The sequence below is a fragment of the Merops nubicus genome, unplaced genomic scaffold, assembly GCF_000691845.1.
Source record: "Merops nubicus isolate BGI_N331 unplaced genomic scaffold, ASM69184v1 scaffold27963, whole genome shotgun sequence".
Lineage (NCBI taxonomy): Eukaryota > Metazoa > Chordata > Aves > Coraciiformes > Meropidae > Merops > Merops nubicus.
In genome coordinates, this window is record NW_008601409.1 from 1 (window position 1) to 20,554 (window position 20,554).

The 20,554-nt window shown below is 37.4% G+C and overlaps 1 protein-coding gene across 1 annotated transcript in view; it reads left to right on the forward strand.

Annotated features, from left to right (window-relative positions):
- Positions 1 to 13,230: 13,230 nt before the first annotated feature.
- Positions 13,231 to 20,554, forward strand: part of CNST (consortin, connexin sorting protein) — a 33,689-nt gene continuing 26,365 nt past the window's right edge. Inside the window, 2 exon segments of the mRNA XM_008937995.1 lie at positions 13,231 to 13,289; positions 13,291 to 13,607. Of these exon segments, the coding sequence (XP_008936243.1) occupies positions 13,231 to 13,289; positions 13,291 to 13,607 (376 nt within the window).

Genomic DNA, 20,554 nt, shown 5'->3' on the forward strand with positions numbered 1-20,554 from the left:
CCGGTGAGGAACGCTCCCGCCGGGCGCCCGTGGAGCGGCGAACGCCCGGTTCCTTGGTGCCGGTCCCAGGAGCTACGAATTTAGTTTGAGGTTTGCTCGGGTGTTTTACGGGAGCCTTTGATCTCCGCGTCTGCAGCGAAAGAGTCACTTCGGGACTCGGTTCCTTGCCTCGCCCCGCCGCCCTCAGCGGCGCGGGATCCTGCGCCCGCACATCTCCGGCATCCGTCCTCGTCGGCTCCGTTTTGCCCGACGCCGTCCTGCAGTCATGTGTTAGGTAAAACCTGAATTCGTAAATTACTGGATTCCTAAATCCCGAATCGCCTCAAGGGTTTCGGTGGCAGCGACGTGGTCCTTTCAGCCGTTTCCTTAATGTCTGAACGAGAAATGATTTTAGGACCGTCTTCAAAACTTTCCCAGGTTCTGGAAAAACTGGAGTTCGTGGCTCGGGTTGTGTGCTACAACCCTGTCAGTGGCAGGTGAGTGGCCACGGTGTGATGGAGCTCTGGGGAAGGGGAGGGAGGATCCTCCCGACGTGTTTCTCAGCTCCCTAGTTTGGGAAGAGTGGTTGGGCAGTCAGAGTATACTGACTTCCCAGTTAACGGCTCAGAAGTAGACTTTCGTATGATTTTGTGCATATCACTTAATTTTTTCTTTCTCATTTTTCTCCTTGTAAAGTGAGAAATTAACACATGCCTGCTTGCCAAATCAAGTCATGTTCTTTGATGGATAGCGGTTAAACAGAACCTGTGACAGAAAATTGTGACTTTGCTGTTGTCTGTTTGGCAGATTCGCGTGTGGCGTGGAAAGGAAATTAGGAATTTAGGAAAGACTGCAGATGCCTGGTCGAATGCAGCAGTTCTGTGTATCTGCAATTTAAATTTAAATACTCTGCTGTTTTACACTGAGAGCTGAAATAGTCTTCCCTGTGCCTTGAGGGAAACGGACAGACTGTTCAGCTGGATGATGGGATAGACCTCAATCCATTTTTAAACTGGACTTTCTGTTTTTAATAGCTTTTTTGCTGTCTTATTAATTAGTCTGATTAGTTAAGTAATTTGTAGGACTTTTTAAAACATCAAGAAGAACTTGATTTTATTAGAGCAAGTGTTTAGTAATGTCCTAATTCAGCATTCCGTATAAAAGTTCATTGATAGTTATGGCCACAGAAAGATGAGGCATAGCTACCCTGCTACCATGTTGTTTTCTATATACTTTAAGGTTAATTAAAGGATTTTGGAATAATTTTATTGCCAGTCGGAGCACTCAGGAGTGCTAGTGTCTTCTTAGAATGGGCTGTTCAGAGTAACTGAGATAATTCAGAGGAGTGTTTGCTAAGTAAAGCCAGAATGTCCTGACATTCTTCATACACTAGGAATTACACACTTTTCTTCATGCTTTTATTTACTTGAGCTTAGCACTTGCCTGCACTGAACCACAGACCTCTACAGGACAAATGTATGATTTTGCTTTCTTTCCCCCTCTAGAACTGCCAGCTATATACTGAATCTCGTGTGCATAAAGGACTACCTCTTTCTGACCTGGACATTATCCTTGGGAAACTGTTGAAACCATAGGAAAATGGTAAGTTTTATACATTTTTTCTTTAGAAATTATATATGTGGAAAGTTGTTTAATGTGCTGAAGTGCATCCCAAGGACATCTGAACAGTTATTTTTCAAGTTCATGGCTGATTATGGCATAGATTTTCCAGTTTAATCCAGCTATTGCTACATGCAAAATGTTTGAATTTACGGTCTTACCTCATAGAGCCTTATGACTTTATAATTTGAGGGCATTATTGAGTGCTCTGAGATTGTTTCAGCCTAATTATTGTTTGTAAAAAAAAAAAATCAGGTAAGAAATCAAAAGTTACCTGTTTGATTGGTTTCCAACCTATGTTTGAACTAAAAGAGCTCATTAGTTTTATGGGTCAAAAAGATCAGTAAAGAGAGATTTGTCTTCTCAGTGGTTCTAAATGTCTTTTGAATTTACTTTCATTTGGCTTTGTTTAAAGTTTATTTTTAAGTTAATATTAAAGCATTAGTCTTTTAGTATTATTTTGCTATGTAGTGACCACTTAGCCACAGTAAACATTGACAGGCATTCCTAGGGGAGAAGATTGCAGTAGTACAGACATCTTCATCTTGTTTTCAAACTCTTATGCCCATACTTCATTTTAAGTACAAATTCAGTAGCATACCCATCTTACATTAAAAAAAAAAAAGTTATAGGAATGGGGATTTGCAGGATCATATTTTTTTTCTTATCCTGGTAGTGATACTTAACATTAGAGTCTTCTGTTTGGCTCAGCATACAGATTGAGTTTCTTAGCATATTGTTGTTTCAGAAACTCTTCATCTTTCTATTTTATTCACCAAATCCCATTTTATCATTAACTTATTATAAAATATAATCTTAAGATTTACTCTTAATATTGATTGTTGACTGTTTTGGGTTTTTTTGTTAATTATGCATATTGAACATTAGCTGTTAGGCAATTATCATTTTCATTTACTTTATTCAGCATACTTCAGTGATCTTCTTGTAGTACTTCGGATGATGACCAAGGAAAATAGTAAGAGTAGTAAAAGATTTATTCAACACTGCTGTAAATACTTAGGAAAATAGTGTACAGGAAGACTTATTTTTTAAAAGTCAGTCCTAGGGTAGTAGCCTTGTTCTTTTTTCCTGTTCCCTTGTCATCGCTCTCCCCCACTCCAAACCCATACACGTATAAAGGAGACGTCCTAAGGACTAAAGTAGCATTTAATCCTGTGCCACCATCTGGTTTGAGATCCAGTAACCCATGGGTTGTATTGGACGTCTTCCTTCTAAGTGAAAATCCATCTTTCTAATGAGGTTAGCAATTTAGTATTTAGAGGCACTATGCTCTATAAACCTTTAGTTGCTGCTTTTCTGTGTGCAATCTGTTGACAATGGACACGTGGACTTGGGGTAGGGTGGAGTGGAGTTGTTTGGCCAAGCTATTAGTAGTAAGGGAAATGAGAATCCAAGGTTCCTTGGAACCATGCCTGCTCAATGTGACAGTGTAGCTTCCAGCCTGATACTGAAAACTTGATTAATAGGGAATTGCTGTCCATTAAAAGTGGTCTAGATCTACAGTGGTGCAAATCACAGGAGAGTGAGCGCTCAGGTACCAATTAAGTGAAACTATCAGGTTAGTTCTCCTTTGAGATTGTTTCTGAGCACTAGGTGTATGGTCATGTATGTTAACATAAGCTTATCTGAGAAAGAATGATGTTAAACCACTCCATTCCTATTTTTCTGCTGTAGTAACGCTCTTTAATAGGAAAGTATTTTCACAGCAGATGCAGGTTGATTTTGCTGCTGCTGTGTTTGTAAGGCTGTAAAGTTCACAGTTGACCAAAGAGCCATTCAGCACAAAAATAAACACTTTTAAATGAGCCCACGCATTGATTTCTGTCCTTACTGATGCTAATAACAGTATCCATGCCTTACTTTTCCTTAAAACAAACACTAAGCATGAATATTTTTTGACATTTCAGTGGAGGGGCAAAGGGTTCTGTAGGGTGAAGGCTGTTGCATAAGCCATGTATTGCCAAGGCATTTTGGCCAGGGTACAAGGTTTCTTACTCCGTGCTATATCTGGTCTGTGTACCCAGAGAAACCCAGTCCCTGGGGCTGTCAGTCTGGTGTCTTTCATCAGCACTAAATTTACTGCAAATATTTTTTGTGTGCATACAAAAAAAAAAAGTTCTATTAAACCTTTGTGTACAGGAGTAAAAACATTCAAATAGGTGCATCTTCTGCTTATTTCTCTCAGAATTCCTCTTCACTGAATTCTGATATGTGCATTCTGCTGACTCCAATTCACTCAGCACATGTTTGTGTGTTTATCTTGTCAGGTTTTGAATGCTTTGGCAAGGTTTTCTTGCTCAAGAACTTGTCACACTAAAGATTTTTTTACTCTTTTTTACTTATTTACTTACTTTATAACTGTGATGTCTTTGAAAATATATTGCTAACTTACGAGGAAAACGTAAAGAGAAATTGTGTTTGTGTCCAATATTTCCATAGACAGCTTTCAGCATGTTGCACACTTGCTTTTTAAGAATGGAGTTGTTTATGAGCATCAAGTTTTTTCCTACTGCTGTTCCAATATGTTGCTCCATCTGTCCAAACCGAGTGCTAACGTGTGGCCTTATAATGTGAGCTTTAACACTGCTTTTCTTTGTCCATGGGATTCATTTAATTTTCTTGGCTTATTTTATTTGGAAAAATAATATTACACTGCAGGGCGAATGGAGATTAACTCAAAATAACTTTGGGATAAAAAAAAAGCGCCAACAAACAACAACAAAAAATAATGCCCAGCTAATCCTGGTATTTGCTTTATTTTTGTAATATGAGTGTGTTAGGAAGATTTTCATGTTTCCTGGATGAATATGTCATGGAAATAATATGGAAATGTGCAGTGTACGTTTTGGAGGTTCCTTCCTCATGGTTAAAACTTGGAATTTTGTGTGCTTTTAGCCTGGAAGTGAAGGCATGAGAATCATCTCACTTCAGACCAACATTTCAGGTGGTGTTCATTCTGTTGTTACAACGTTACAGTTGACTAATGGCAAAATAAACAAACTGGGGCACATCTGGCCTGAAACTGAAAAGTTTGTGAGTTTGTCAGTAATATTTTAGAGTCTTCCTTTATTCATGTTTTTGTAATATAAAGGGACATTCACAGTGCAGAGCTTACACATTTCATCTCAGGAAGATTTTATGACAAGTGGCATGTAAAATTTCTCCAGTGTTGGTTTGGTAGCTGCTTAGTTTTGTATCTGGATTTCTCTGTTTCTCATGGAAAACTATTAAACTCCACTCTTGTAGCACTTAACAATGACATCATTAGTACAAGGAGAAATAACAATTTAATATCTCTATAGGCTGTAAATCTCGTCCTGTCCTGGTATCATTTAAAGTATCTCAGTTTGGGTTTTAAATGAAATCAGGTTTTACCTTTACAGTACCAATGCTCGGTTTTATTAATGTTTGTGATATTTGAGACATGGAATATTAATGGAAAGATGCCTCTTTTTTTTAGTGTAAACTACTACTTGAAGTGGCCTTGAGAAGAGTTTTGTGAAAACTGATCTAAACTGAATTAGATCTCTGTTTATAGACTCAGGTATTACAGATATAGATTCAACTTCTAGTAGAAAAACTGATAACTGTGTGCTTCAGAAAACCTCTCTCTGATCTATTAATCAAAAGTATGTGTAAATTATTAGAGTCGGCTCATATAGCCAGCGTCTATTTGCACAATTAGAACTGAAATGAATTACCTTAATAACTTATTGTTGGAAAAGGGAGAGTTGAAACAGCACTTCAGGCTAAATTCACCACTGGATTTAAGTGGTCACAGCTTCATTAACTTCAATCAAGTTACACCAGTGATTCACTTTGGGAGTTTGTGATTCTTTTAACACAGGCCTGTTCTGGTTTATACATGATTGAGTTCTTACTTGTGCATTTCAGGGCAAAAAACTTGACCAAATTTAAGTGTCTCTTTTGTACCTCATTGCAGTCCTTGTATGGTCCTCTTTACCAAAATGTCTATATCACAGACTTTTTAACTTATTGATTGTTACACCCTTGTGAAATAAAGCAGTATTTGTAGTTGAGAAAGGCATTAAAGATCACACAACAGTTTGACCAACTTCATGGAGGAAGTTCAGAGCAGAGGATGGATTTGACTTCTGTCATTTGTATCTGACACTGAATAATGTAGAAACAAGACCATCCGAAATATAAAACCAACAGATGCAACCTTTTGGTAGAATTGCTAGATGTTCTAATTTTCTAATGATGACAATAACTGAAGCTCTAACAATGAGCTCTCTCCTTAATTAAGCTTTGAGTTGGACCTGCAGGTTGGATAACAAAGGAGCCATGAATATGCAATACTTGCAGACAAGAACAGTTTCATACATCTTATGGACAGATTTCCATTCTATTTGTGGTTGCTTCTGGCCTTAATATTACTTAGGACCTAACTGAATACTTTGACCATGCTAGTTTTCTTTATATTGATGAAGTCTATAAAACTTGCTCATCCCTCAGGTGTAAATTACAAAGCTCAATCTCACTATGAAATTCAACTGTCAGAAAGTCTTGAACTCTCTTGTTTCCTCAGATGGGCAGTTTTTAGGTAATTGCCTCATTCTTCTAGCATCTCCATTGCAAGTGACTGCATTCTGTCATTTCTGCCTTTTTGTATATGTTTAAAGTTCTTACCTAAGATCATGAGGGATTTTAGATCACTGTGCAGTTTTTAGCTACCTCTTAGGGAGCGGTAGGGTGTACCAGCTTTCTCAGGTCCTGGTAAAGTAAAGATTTGCATAAGGGTAAGTTGAGCTATTTCTCAAAAATAATCTGTATTGATTTGCAGGACTGCTTTTTTTTTTTCCCCCTCTCTAAGAAAAAATTACCTGTCCTAGAAGAGATGCATAAATTTGTCTAGTAGGAAGCTTTAAATTTTTGTTATACTTTGTAATAAAATTTGTGCACGTTCTGAAGTGTAGCAAAAATCTAGGAGTTGTCCAATTAGAAGGAAAATATAAAAATCCAGAAAGGCAAATGAATTCTCATAAGACTTAAAAGGGGACTCGTGTCTCCCAAGGCAGAACCAGTTACTCATAGTTTATTCCTGACCAGTGTTTGTCTAGACTGTTTATAAAAAGTGCTGCAGTGATGGGAATTCTCCATCCTCCTAAAACAGCCTGTTCTACTGCCTCTCTACCCCTACCTGAGGTACGCTCTTGTGGTTTGCTGCTGTCAAGAACAAAAAAATGAGCACATCAAATGGTAAGGTCCCCTTTTAGTCTTATACCATACAGTGAAATTTGTCCTAGTAAAGCCTGAAGCCCAAAACTTTTTGGACACCTGAAAGGACTCATTATTGTGTATTTTGAGTACTGAAAAAGAGCTTGTTTGTGTGAATTTGTTGTCTGAACTCTGTTATGTGTTCTAATAAAAGATACTGTTTGTTCCCAGACAAGCCTCTTGTATTTGGCTGCTGACTGAAACATATTTTTATAGTAACGTTAAACGTGGAAGAGTAGATTATGCCTGGCAGGATATGTTTATCATGGTTTATTAAAGCTGTGAATAAGCAGTATGACTAGGAAGCTTAGAAGTTGAAAATAGCGTGTGGAACTTCCTCTCAAAACCTCACTACTCCTGTTGCTTATAGATGTAAAGATGGTCATGCCTTTAAATGCTACTGCCACTTGAGAAATGTCACTTCAGTGTCAGAAAGTGCCAAACCACCAAAGTGCTCATGCTCAGACATCTTTGTAAATTTAGTGAAATTAAACTAACTCCCACTGTCCTTTAGGAAGTAGTCAGATGCAGACTTAACATGTTTGAAGCGATAGACCTGCTAAACCACCTGTCTGCCACAGAAAACACAGGTAAAGACATTTTTACCCCTAGTATGTTATTTCCAAGCCAAGCATGGGGCAAACTGCACCGTCAAGAGGATATTGATGAGATTTTCTCACAGAGAGGCTATCCGGTAATGGGATTGTGTGTAAGACTATCTTGTGAAAGGATAAACTGCTAATGAGTCCATGCTGGACGAGAGCACAACAGCATGGTAGTTGTTTTCTGAAGATGTATCAGGCTGGGTAATGGAAGTATAGACAGAAATATTTTTATTTCCCTTTCTTTAGAAAAGGCAGCATTCCAGCCATTAAGTGCTGCATGTAGGACACAGCACAGAGCAGAATTCTGCTAGCTGGAAATGATCTGGCTTTGGGAGATGATTACAGCTAAATGAATTTACTACCTACTTTATCTGCTGTCTCTTTCCTTGTGCATCAGGCTGTGTGATGGTCAAGTACATCTTCAACAACTGATACTTTTCTCTCATTTTTTTCTCCTCTTGGCTGTGGTGATGCAAGGGCACTCTGAAGCAATCTGGTGATAATATTCCTGGTTTCTTTAGGTGTATCTTCACTACCCCATTAGAATAAGACACAAACTGTTGTGGAGAAATTGCCCTTGCACTTTCTCAAAAGAATGTGTGGCCTTTTTATCAGCTCCTGCAGCAGAATAGTAGGCATTGTCCTTTGTCTTGCAAGCTAATGAATTTGTAATAGTATGTTGTCTGTAGGTTTTATGATAGTGCCACGTAGCTACTCTGTCACCTAGAGTTTCCTCTCCATCACTGACTGCATCCTCATTTTGGTAGCAAATGTAATTGTTCATAACATTAGATCAGTGTTCTTCTTTGTATGTGGAAATTAATGTGCAATAATCAGAATTTTCAGTACATATTTTGATTTCTGTGGCCATGATAGTTTTCACATTGGTTTTTATTAATTTGTAGAAGATTATTTACCTATATGAAAGAAGATACTAACATTTAAATGTGGTCTTTTAATGCATCTTTACACCAGTTGTCAGAAAGATCAACAGATTTATTCTTTTAAGCAATATATGGGTCGAGTAATTCTTTAAATGTCAGCATTTCCACAGTTTTCCTTTTTTGTTCTAGTGGTGGAAGCACCAACTCTGTAAAGATAATAGTTTAAAAAACAATCTTTTTTCCTTTTTACAAAATTGGTGTGAATTTTTTTTTTCTCTGGGACTTGTGAAGCTGCTGATATTTAAAAAAATAAAAAAAACTACAACAATAAAGAAAATTAAATTCCTTTAATCCTAGATACTGTCTGGTTTCAACCTGGCCTTAAGCATTAGAATTGCTTAATTTCTTCTTTAAAAGGGTAAGAATTCCACATCATCTCTAGACAGCCTGTTTGATTGTTTATATGGCAACCTTTTCTAGGCTGAAAAACTATTACTACGTGTAGTGCTCTCCCTTCCTCTCTCAGACTCTTACCTCACTGTGATCGGGGTTCTCTCATTTGTGTACATTGTCTTTTGTGTGTATTGTGCACAAAACAAAAATATGTCTGTAGTTGATTAGTGTCTGGTAGGACTGAACGAATTCTCTTGTTCCTGTAACACTTGCTGTATCACATCTAAGAAATAAAAACCACATGGACTTATGGTCAGTTCTCTGTTTGGTATCTCTTCATGAGATGCTTTTCATCAGAACAGAATGACTGGTTAATTCATATTTCATGTAGATGTGCTTAATTTCTTCTAAAAGATTCAGTATGTTCTGTTTGTCTTAATGAATTTCATGTTACTCCTTTTGGATCATTTGTTGCTACAATTAATTTTGAATTAAATCCTCACAAATATTTATGATTGCTTCTAAGTACAGATTTTATACAGTTATTTTGTTATATCATCAAAGTTAATGAAAAGATGGAGTAGAAGCAACACTGGGAACCAATCTGAAATGACCATTCAATTTGAAAAGAGCGATATAGGTAATGTAATGGGGAAAATCACTTTTAAAGAATTAAAAGACTTAAATCTCCCTAATTAAGATAGAATAATTAAGTGGCATGAGAATGAGAGAGGAAAAATACTGTCTTTAGCAGAGGAGCTATATGAAGGCAGTCCAATGGAATAGAAAAAATATTTGTCATAAACTTTTTGAACATTAGAACCCTTTTAGACTTTTGCCAGCAGGTGTGTTGTTATGATCTTGATCTGCTCTATAAGAGACTTCTGAGATCAGTAAATGAAATACTGCAATATGTATTCAGTAAATATTCACAAAACCCACCAGGTTTTCAGGACAGAGGAGCTGTGTTAGTATAAGTGTTTGGGGAGCAGGGCAAATGTTGGTTATTTTTGGGTTTGGTTTGGTGTTTTTTTATCTTCCTCTTCAAATTTGGGCTATGCCAGGTCAGAAAAGATCCCAGATCTTCCCTTTTTTTCAGAGTACAGTCTAAACAACTGTATTTAAAGTTATATTTCCTTAGTAAGGTTAGATGTAAGAAAGGCTCTGTAGACACACAAAAATGAGCAACTAAAAAAGTTGTTGATATCATATGAAGTACTTAAAAGAATACTGAAAAGTACGGGTTTTTTAAAACTGAAATGGACGTAAGATAGAAGTGAATACCATATTTCTGTAATGTACATAGTGTTTGTCTTAAAGCAAACAAATATTCAACTAATTTATTCAATACAGACTTTGTCTTTTAGCCACTTGGAAAGTATTTTCCATCTTATTTTCAGTTTGTGCTATAATCACCATGATTATGTATGCCAATTGCATGAGTCTGTGTGGCAGCTGGAACTGAAGCACTTTCATTCATCAGCACCTTTTAACACAGGTCAGCACAGTTCTACTCAGTGTTAGCTTTTATTTCAATTTTGGGCAATCAGTGAAGAGAGGAAAGATGTGCAGAGGAAGAAACAAAGATTTTTTTCTTAGCATGTTGTTTGTCTGTACAATTCATTTCAATGGCCAAATAGCAAATACAGTTACTGTATGTTAAAGGTCTGTTGAATACAGTTCAAATCATTAGTAATTTTAATTCCACTTTTGTTTATAAATAAGTATTACTTCTTGTGTTTTTAGACAGAGCTAAAGTTCATTCTCATGGGATTTAGCTTCACTATGGTGCCTGCCTGGTGACTTGGTAAAGTCAAAAGGAATTGGAGATGGTAACATTGAAAACAGGGAGGGGAAAAGAAAGTTTCAACTATGAGGAAAAAAAAAAACTTGTTTAAAAGATCAAGGCCAAGACTGTTCTCTAAGGACTGTTGATCTATGCTAGCTGCAGCTCTCCAACCTCTCAGCTAGAGAGGGGCTATCCTTTTAGCCACATGTTAGAAGGAAGTGAGATAGAATTTCCTATCAAAATGCTAGCTTCCTCTATAGAAAATGTCACTTGTCAAAAGCATCTTCTCCTCATTTTGCAAAATCTTATAGGAAACATCTTGTTGAAATGCATTTACATATTCTGTTTCTCTGTGATAACTATTGGAAGGATAAACTGTTGTCTAATGACAGAAGCAAGAGAGTGGTGGTAGGACATCCTGCATTTTAATTAGGGCTGTTTAATCCCTCTTTGGCTCTGGGCGATTTAGTTCAACCTCTTTTGTTTGATGTATCATTTAATTTATGAGCTAGGGAGGGCAGCAGTGATTATACTAGGAAGAGTAGGAAGTGAAACTTTGAAGTTTAACATGGGGTTTGGGATATTTTTAAATGCTTTAGAACAGTTATCAATAAATCAATGTAACGATATTGTGGGTGTCTGTAAAGAATATCTTCTGGTTCTGATTCTTGCTGGTCTGATTAAAGTTATGTCCTCCTTTTAACCTTTCATTTCATGTTGAACTCCCTTTGAGAGAAAAGGGCATGATTAAGGATCATCCTTGTAATGAATAGATGCATTCTCCAGATACATATCTCCTCTAGAGTTCCTTTCTTTGTCTTTCTGATAGTCAAAGAAATCCAATTCTCTTGTCTGGGGGACAAAGGAAAACACCACTTGTGTCTCTAGTGTGCAATTTATTTTTCTTCTAGAATAGAATATTTCAATTGGAAGGGACCTACGACAAATATCTAGTCCAACTGTCTGATTATTTCAGGGCTGACCAAAAGTTAAAGCATGCTATTAAGTGCATTCACTGGCAGGCTTTGGGCATCCACCACCTCTGTAGGAAGCCTGTTCCAGTGTTTGACCTCCTTCCCAGTAAAGCATGGTTTCCTTAGGTTATGGGATAGGCAGCATTTTTATTGTACTTGTATGGTTGGAAACGGTTAACAAGTTCTTCAGTATGGAAGTGGAGACGGAGTTGTCCTGGCTAGTGACGACTTTCACACTTACGTTGCCCAGCTGCTGGTGGATTGTCACTCTCTCCATGCTTCTCTGGAACCCTTCACTATTTATCTAGCCTGTACTTTTTGTGCTTGTCTGTGAGGATCTTATTGGAGACAGAGTCAAAAGCTGTACCGGCGTCAAGGTAAACAGCATCCGTTGTTCTCCCCCTCCTCTGCTGAGCCAACCACCCCCTTGTAGAAGCTTATCAAGCTGGTTAAGCACTATTTACCCATCAAAAATCCATGCTGACTATGCTTGATGATCTCTTTGTCCTTCATTTGTTTGAAAGTGGTTTCTAGGATTATTTGCTATATCATCTTTCAGGGACAGGTGAAGCTGAGTAGCCTGTAGCTGCCTGAATACTCCTTGTCCCTCTCTAAGATAGGAGGAACGTTTTCTTTTTTCCAATCCCTTTAGCAGCTACAAAGTTTGTGGAGGATTGATTTGGGAAAATCTCTGTAGTAATCTCTAACAGAAATATGTTTCTGTATACGAAGGAAAGCCTGCTTATTCTCTAAGGCGCTTTTTCCCATTTTTTTCTTCAATTTGAATTGTTCTCATTAGTAAAATGAAACATTATCTTACATATTTAGCAAGTGCATATTTCAGTAATACATACCAGGACTGAAGAAAGCCTGCTGAGAACAGGTTTCCTAAAATGCCTTTTCACTTAAAGGAAAGGATGGGAAGCTGCTGTCGGACGCTTGTGTAAGTACAGGCCTGTGTAAGTACCATGTAACTCTGCTGCTAAGAGTTACCCTTTTTTTTCCCTGTGAATATGTATCTAACTGCAGCATTGATTAGAGTTGCATGTTCACAAAAAAAGGGAACATTGACCCCTGCTGAGAGTAGGTGGGGGATTAGATTATTTTTTGTTAACAAACCATCTGCTTTTGTGTATACTGAAGACATGTTGAATATTTTCTTGAAGGTAAAGTGGCAATCTGAGTCAATAAACAGGTTCTACTTGCATCTATCTCCGTGTTTGATGTGCTACCATCACTGACAGAATTGAAAGTTCTTCTGCTTTTATTCTTCACTGATTTATTTTCATTTCAGGCAAACTGTGATCTTATGTGACAAGAATGCTTTTGTTTTATCCATGGATTTAAAGGGGGGTGGTAGAGGTGGTTGCTGTTGATCTTCTTGTTTTTCTCGTTACCTAAGCTGTGTAGCACTGTGAGCACTGCTGTAATGATCAGCTGTGGCTGTTGGTCAGGAAACTAGAACCAATTATAATTGGATAAAAAGTTTATAATTTTTTTTTTACGTAGATATGCTTTGCTTTAAGACTTACAATGGGGCAATGGATTACTCTTTGAAAGAGTTGCCCCACACTTGGCTAATGGGATTCTCTATTGGCTAGCATTAAGTACAAGGTCATTTATCCATCATAATATACAAATTTTAAATGCTTCTTTTTATATTTTATATTTTAGGTCTAAATATATTTGAGGGGAGATTAAGTATTTCAGCAAGTCACGTTCTAATGGATGACAGAGAATTTCCACCAAATGATCTACAAATAGACTCAAAGGACAATATTCCTGATGGAAAGTTTGGCATCTCTCTTGGTTTCTTCAGCTGATGAAAATGAAAATCAGCTTGACAATGATGGGAATGAGGTTCTGACCAGTAGCAGCCTTGCTATGGGACGACAGGATAAAGGTGAGCAGGACAGCATCAATAATAATGAGAACATGGACAGTGGAGACTGTACCCCGAGCTGTAAGGAAAGTGAGACTGAGAGGAGACCTGTAAGTGTCCATATGGGCTCCCAGCTGGAGGAGAAGCCTACTACAGAAAAACAGACGGGTGGAAAAAGAAGTCCAAGAAGCAAAAGAAGCTCCAGTAAAAAAACTAAAGGTACTTCATTAAAAACTGGGGTTTTTTGTGTTTACTTAAAATAATAACTCTGTAGTTCTAGTCTGTGAATTAATAAGAAATGTATATTTTAGTTGTCATAGTAATTATTTTTACCATTTCACTAGTTTGTTTGGTTTGGTTTTGTTTGTTTTGTTTTTTTTTTTCAGAACTGTTAAGAGTCCTAAGTCAGATTCAATTCTAGATGTTTTCACCTTCTGTATTTAAATGCTGGCTATGTAGCAAATGGAACATACCAAGGAAGTACAGGTAGAGGGAGGTGCAGAGTTTCAGTGTGGAAATTGAGTTGACTTCAAAATCAGAATAGCCAGGAGTTCAGGCAGTAGAGTTTTGTTCATTTGAACATCATGCTGGAGTGCGAGATCTTGGTGTTTTGATCTGGTGTCAAGATTCGAGACCTTGGTGTGAGTGCCAGATAGCTTGACCTTGACCTGCTGTTGTCAAAATTTACTTACATTTTTCAAATCTTAATAGATAGTCCTAGGAGTTGCATTTTGGTTAATGAACTGTTTAAAAATGTGTTTCTACCAATTTTTTGATGTTACTTCTCCTGTAGGTCTTTTATATGTGTATTAGATAAGAAAAATGTAAACGTTTATTAGATATTCTTGTTTTAGATGCATCTTCCCTTTTTGAATGAGTAGGATTTGTCTGCATCAATACAGTGTGGTACTATATTAGTTTTTTGCCACAAACCGTAAAGCTTATGTGTCACAGTGCTGCAAATGCATTAATGAAAATCAGTTTGTTTCATTGCATAGGTACTGTGAAAATTACTTGGAACAACTGAATCTTGCCTATTTTGCCTTTTTTTCCCCATACTGCCTCTTTTTTTTATTTATCTAAAGACTGAAAAAAATGGGGAATTTGTCCACTTAAAATAGATAATTTTAAAATACAATAAAAATTTTTTAAAAATGTTTTTCCTGATAAATGGCAAGCTTGGTAAGTGATGATGACCTTTAGAGGATTATAAAATAGGTACAGAGGGGAGAGGAAGGAAGCCTTGCGTTCCGTATCTTGTACATACAGGCAAAATCTAGATGAGGAAAAAAAATATTTTCTAGTATAGATCAGAGGATTCTGAAATCTGCCATTATAGGGAGAGTGAGTTCTCATTATATAATGCAGAAAGCCATTAAGTATATATTTTAGCTGTAGATTTAATATTTAAAAATAGGAGAAAATACTTGATTAAAACGAGATTGGCAGAAATTAAGAACCAACCATCTGTATGACAGGAATAACGAAATACAAATTGATGAAATGTGATACAGATGTGTGGGCAGAGGTATCTGAAGCACAATGAGAGGAAGAAAAGGAAAAGTTCACTCAAACATCTGGAACCTACAGTTAGTTTATATCCTTTCTCTGTTAGTTTGTATTCTTGTTGTTAAATGCAATCAAATCATGCAGAAGTCCCACAAAATGATCTGTGCACCGTGGATGGCAGTTTTAAGGCAAAAAGCAGAAATCTGAAATATAGAAAATTCCATGGAAAAATATAGAGACATAAAATACCATGACAGACAATATCCTGCCTACAAAGCTTTTAAGAGTTTTGTTGCATTCCTGTGAACAAACTCTTACTACATTATTAATAAAGAACCATGACTGCTAAAGAAGGAAGTTTAGAATACAAAATTACATTATATCTCTCATCAATTACTGGCTAACTTACATTTAGCTTTTTAGGTATTCTCACATGATGTTTCTCCTGTCATGCAATGCAGTGACTATCACAATTTCTTGATGTTGCAAATGTCTTCATTTTAGTGAGAATCTTCCATTTAACTTTTAACACCAACTTTTTTAAAAAATTCCTGAGTATCTGTCTTCATTAAAGAACCAAACCAGCTTTCTTTTCTTTATACCAACTCAGAGATAAAGGAGAGAATAATCAAACCGGAGTGGAAGATCCCAAAGCGGGTGACAGCAGAGCACTGCACAAGCAAGCTGGAATCACAAACTAAATACTCGCATGGCATGTGTTATGATGATATTTTTTTAATTTTTATTTTTAACTGTTGAGAAATCATGGAATAGTTACTTTGACTCATAGTTAAAGAAGAGAATTATGAATCTTCTTTCCTTTCCTTATAAGTAAACCTCCTAGGGTTGCTGTTAAATGTTGTCCTTCTGGAAAAGATTACATTTGACTTAAAAAACATGACGTTCATATTCCTTCTCTTACTAGTGACTAAAGCAATGAACCTGAAATATGGAAAATTACATTTTACTTGTTTTTATTTATTCATGACTTGCTCGGCAGAAGATTGGTGATCATTAGAGAAGCCCACCTTACACTCTGGACATATGTTTTTACTTTAAAACAAAGAGCCAGTGCTCACACTTGGCAGTGTGTTTGAAGCTCTCTGATTACTTGCTTGCTTATAGAGCATAAACAGTGTTGGAGTTAGAATTATCCTAGCTCAGTAGACTGGAATGCAAGATGAAGAACGACTGTATCCAGTTGAAGATTCACCTAGTTCAGTATTCTCCCCCTGACAGTGGCCAACAGAGGATGGGTAGGTAAGAGTATAAGGGCAAGGCGAAGGGTTTGTGTGTTTTCCTTGCCATCTGCCATTATCCATTCAGGACTTCCCCAAGTGGGAATTGATAAACTGCAGTAGTTTACAGTGAATTTGCCACCTGACTTGCACTTAGCTTTTGAGTCCCTTTCAGTGTCCTGGAGTAAGTAGTTCTAAGATTTCACCTCGGCATTGTTTGAAGAAGCACCCACCTCCTTTTAGCTGTCCTGATGCTGCAGTAGGCATATTAGAGTGAACTGACAAGTCTGTAGCTTCCAGATACCAAATTTCTCTCACATTCTTTTTGTATATTAATAATAGTTTTGAATAGGCTGTGATTATATCTGCTTGAGGAAGAAAGTGGTGATCAAAGTGATGTAAATTTAAATTGACAAATCTAAACTTTGGTGATTATTCATACTTGGCTTCCTCGTAATGAATCGTACTAGCGTTAGTGCAGTAAAGAGAGTGATTCATGAAGTGTCATCTGCTTCAGTGTATTTTTGTAAGTGTGGACATCAAATTATCTCTATTCTCTGAAAAGAATTTAATCATTTTACAAATGATAACTGCCATAACTAGCAACTTCATCTTGTAAAATCTCAATGTGTAATTCCTTGAAGTAGTATAGCATGGTAATTTGCACTTAATCATAAGTTTCCTCAAGTTAAATTCTGCAACAAGTTAAATTCTCTTCCTGTAAATTATTCACCTTACTTCTTAAGGCATCTTGAATGTGGGGGAAGAAAATGGAGTGGTTGGGCTGAACTTGGTTTTGCAACAAATAAGAAGTAGGAATATAAACTAGTCTAACTATATGGAAACTCAAGCAGTGTTATTTTATTTATGGTTTTGTGCCACGCTAAACAAGATTTTGAGTTTGAGCAGCATTATATATTTACTGCCAATGCTCCTCTTAAAATCTCTTCCCATAAAAATGAAACATTTTTAAAAATACTTTCTGGGGCTTTTTTGTTTGGTTTCTGGTTTGGAGGGGTTTTTTTATAGTTCCTGAATGAATCAGTCTGAACCAGCTTTCTGGTACTGAACACCAAAGAATGTTTAAAAAAAGAGATTACCATATGTTTTCTGTACTAACAACTTCTGTTACTGGTGACTTAAGTTAATGCTACCAAATGTGAAAATTAAAATTCAGTTAAAAACCAGAAGACAATGTCCAAAACTTTATTTTGACAGCAAATGCCTTATACTTCCACCTCTGACTCATTGTCACGCAGGTGGCAAAAGCATCTTAATTTCATATAGGTGCACTACTAACAGAACAAAAGGTGAGAAATACTGAAAAATGCATTTGTCATCTTAATCCACAAGATCTGTCAAAACTGGATCTTTTGCAAACCTGGAGCTGCTTCTCTGAACTCTTAGGGAAATTTTGAGAAGCTTTGCTTCTCTCCATGTGTTGTGGTTTAAGGTTTGGATTGTCCCACCCCTAAACCTCAAACCACAACACCATGTCTTAGGAAACATTGGCACACCCAGCTGAGCATGGAAGATGACAGTACAAATCTCTGTGAGTCTGGCAGAGCAAAAACTTGAACCCAGTTGTCTGTCACATTCCTACCAAGTGCCCTGGTGAAGTGCTGGGGTTTAAACTCCCAGCCCTGAATCAAAGTTGACATGTGGATGATGTCCACAACCAGGCAGGAAAGACCTTCCTGGTTGATTTTCAACCAGGGCCTGGCCAGCCTTGGGTGGGAGCCAATTAGGAGGTCTCCACCAGGTTCCCCCACCTTTGGCATTAACATCAGGTGTCCCTCCTCCAAGTTAACAGCATAAAAACTGGCTCTGCGCACAGCGGGTTGGGAGAGATTGCTTATGCAGTGAACATACTATGTAGGATTTCCAGTTAGTGGAAGCCCCCCCTCCCCCAGCTGCCTCCTGCAGGCAGAGCCCCCAGCGGTGGCAGCACATCAGCACAGCCAGGAGCAGGAGAAGGAGCGATGGCATCATTTGTTGGACTGGTCACCTGGGTCCCTGGTCAACTTGCTGCTGCCTCCACTGCATCCAGCATTCTGAGTGAATTTATAAACCTTTTTGTTCATCCTTTGGCTGGCCACCTTGGATCCCTTCCATATGATTTAAGACCAGAGGGAGGAATCTGCTTTGTGTGTTGGGCATTAATGATAATATCCTTACAGGGACAAGTGGTCAACAAAAGACCTGGCCACTGGAGAGTTGATATCTTCTGTCAGTTTCCACGTTTATTTTCAGAAAGACTTTGGTTACATACTAGTATGGAACAAAATATCAATGTATGGAGTAAATATTGATGTTTTGCAAAGTGAAAAAATTAATCCTTGCTTCTTTAAATGTCAGAAATATATGTAAGATACTAGTCTTTAGTGGAAAATAAAAAGAAAAAAGCCTGCTTTGGAGAGCAAGATGAACTTATTCCAGGACCAGTGCAGTGTTGTGTGCTGTTTTCAAGAATGTGGAGGAAAGAAAAATAGTGTCCTTAGCCCCTAACACCTTTACAATGAAATAGTATTACTAAGTGTTACTGCCTGAAGAAATCTTCTTGCTTATAGTGCTTCTAAAGCACACATGCGGTGTTGTGTTTAAAACAGAACAAGGAAGAATTAACCTGGATGGCTGTAAGGCCTTGCTTCAGAATCAGGGGAGTGATTTGAGGGCAGAGTCTGATTCCAAGTGAATGACAGCTCAACTATATGTAGCAATAATGTGTAGTTTATAAACTGTGTGTTAGGAACAGTACCACAATAACATGAAAGCTTTTCATTATAGTTGCTATTGAGGATGTTCAGTCAACATTCATTTTTTGATATAACAGGTGATTATTAACTGCTTAATAAAATGAAGTTTGAAGTAAGGTTTTGTGGTTTGGTTTGGTTTGGTTTGTTTTTTTTTGTGAGAGGAAGGGTTTGCTAGAAGATGTGGACCCTCTTTTCTGGTTTCATGATCAAGTGCTCAACAGAAAGCTATATGAAGCCAGCTCTAACTCCATTTCTAGAAGTACTTCCTATTTTGTATCTTGCATCTAGTTATGCCTCTTGTTGGTTTTGGCCCACAGAAGTCCAAATAAAAACTGGAAAAGCAGAGACATGCATTAATATTGAAAAAGCAATGTTAAGTTCCACCCGTATTTTGTCTGGCGGTAAGCCCTGTGAAAATAGCCACCCACAGGGATTATTAGTACTTCTGACCTGGGTAATTTACATAATGAGGAGTTTAAAATAACCAAAAATACAGCGGTGGGGCCTTCAGTGGACAAGCTAATGACTTTCTTAAGCCCCAAATTTTAAACCTGAATCATCACTATAGTGTTTCAGTTACTATAAACATAAGGGTGTCTGAAATATGCTGAGTGCCCAAGCTGTAGAAACAGTGTGATGGTTCCTTGAAACAGTGCCACCACCTGTCCTACTTTTAAATGATAACATGATTTTCAGAAAATGAGTGTAGCTGGGGAAGAATAACATTCTCTTCATAACCTAAGTTTATGAAAATTTATTGTGCATGTTTCAGAGACCAAATTCTAGAAACTGGTTTTTCAAAAATTATGGGATTATTTTTGTTGAAAGTTCAGTCCCATGTAAATGTATGAAATTCAATGCTGTTATGAAAAGAAAGTTGTTTAGTAATTGGTAGAATAAGCTGTAGTTTTCCGATTACTCCTAAGACTGTGTGTGTTATAGGAAGCCATCCTTTATTTCTTCTATTCTCTGATCTTTGTGAGAAACTGGTCCTGTCTGTATATAGGTAGTTGATTTCTCCCATCACTACTGCCTGCTCTACATTTCTTCACTAATCTCATTTGATAGCTGTCATACTCATGATCAACAGTATACTACAAATATTTATTTTCTAACAATAAAATGTGGGATTTGCACTCAGAAAGCTTTTCCTGTGGTATTTTTTTTTTTACTATTATGCTTGACGTGATCCTTTGTACATGTTGCCAGTCTTCCACCTGCATGTCTGATGTTTTTGACTTCTATAAAATTGGAGACAGGCAACAGAGGACTGCCAGGGAATGTACCATGGAGAACCTACTTTTCTGCCTAGCAAGAAGTTCTGGAAGCTAAATTCAGTTTATGCAGCCATGTGTCATTGTTATCAACATAGATGGCCACTACTGTCTCATTCCCTGGACTCTCAAATGAACTATCCAGCTATCTAGAGGGTTCTTCCTTTTCAGCAGTACAGTTACTCTGGATTTCTGTCCCCCACAACAGAATCCCCTACTGTCATTATCTGCTTCTTTCTATCTTTTAAGATCCTGTTATCACTGTGAGGAACCACTGTGTTATCATCTGAAGAACAGGTCAAATTGTCCTCCCTCCCGTGCTTCTGTCCCTCCACTCATCCATTCCCAGGACATCTCCCTGTACAAGGTCTTTGGCAGGAGTAAGACAC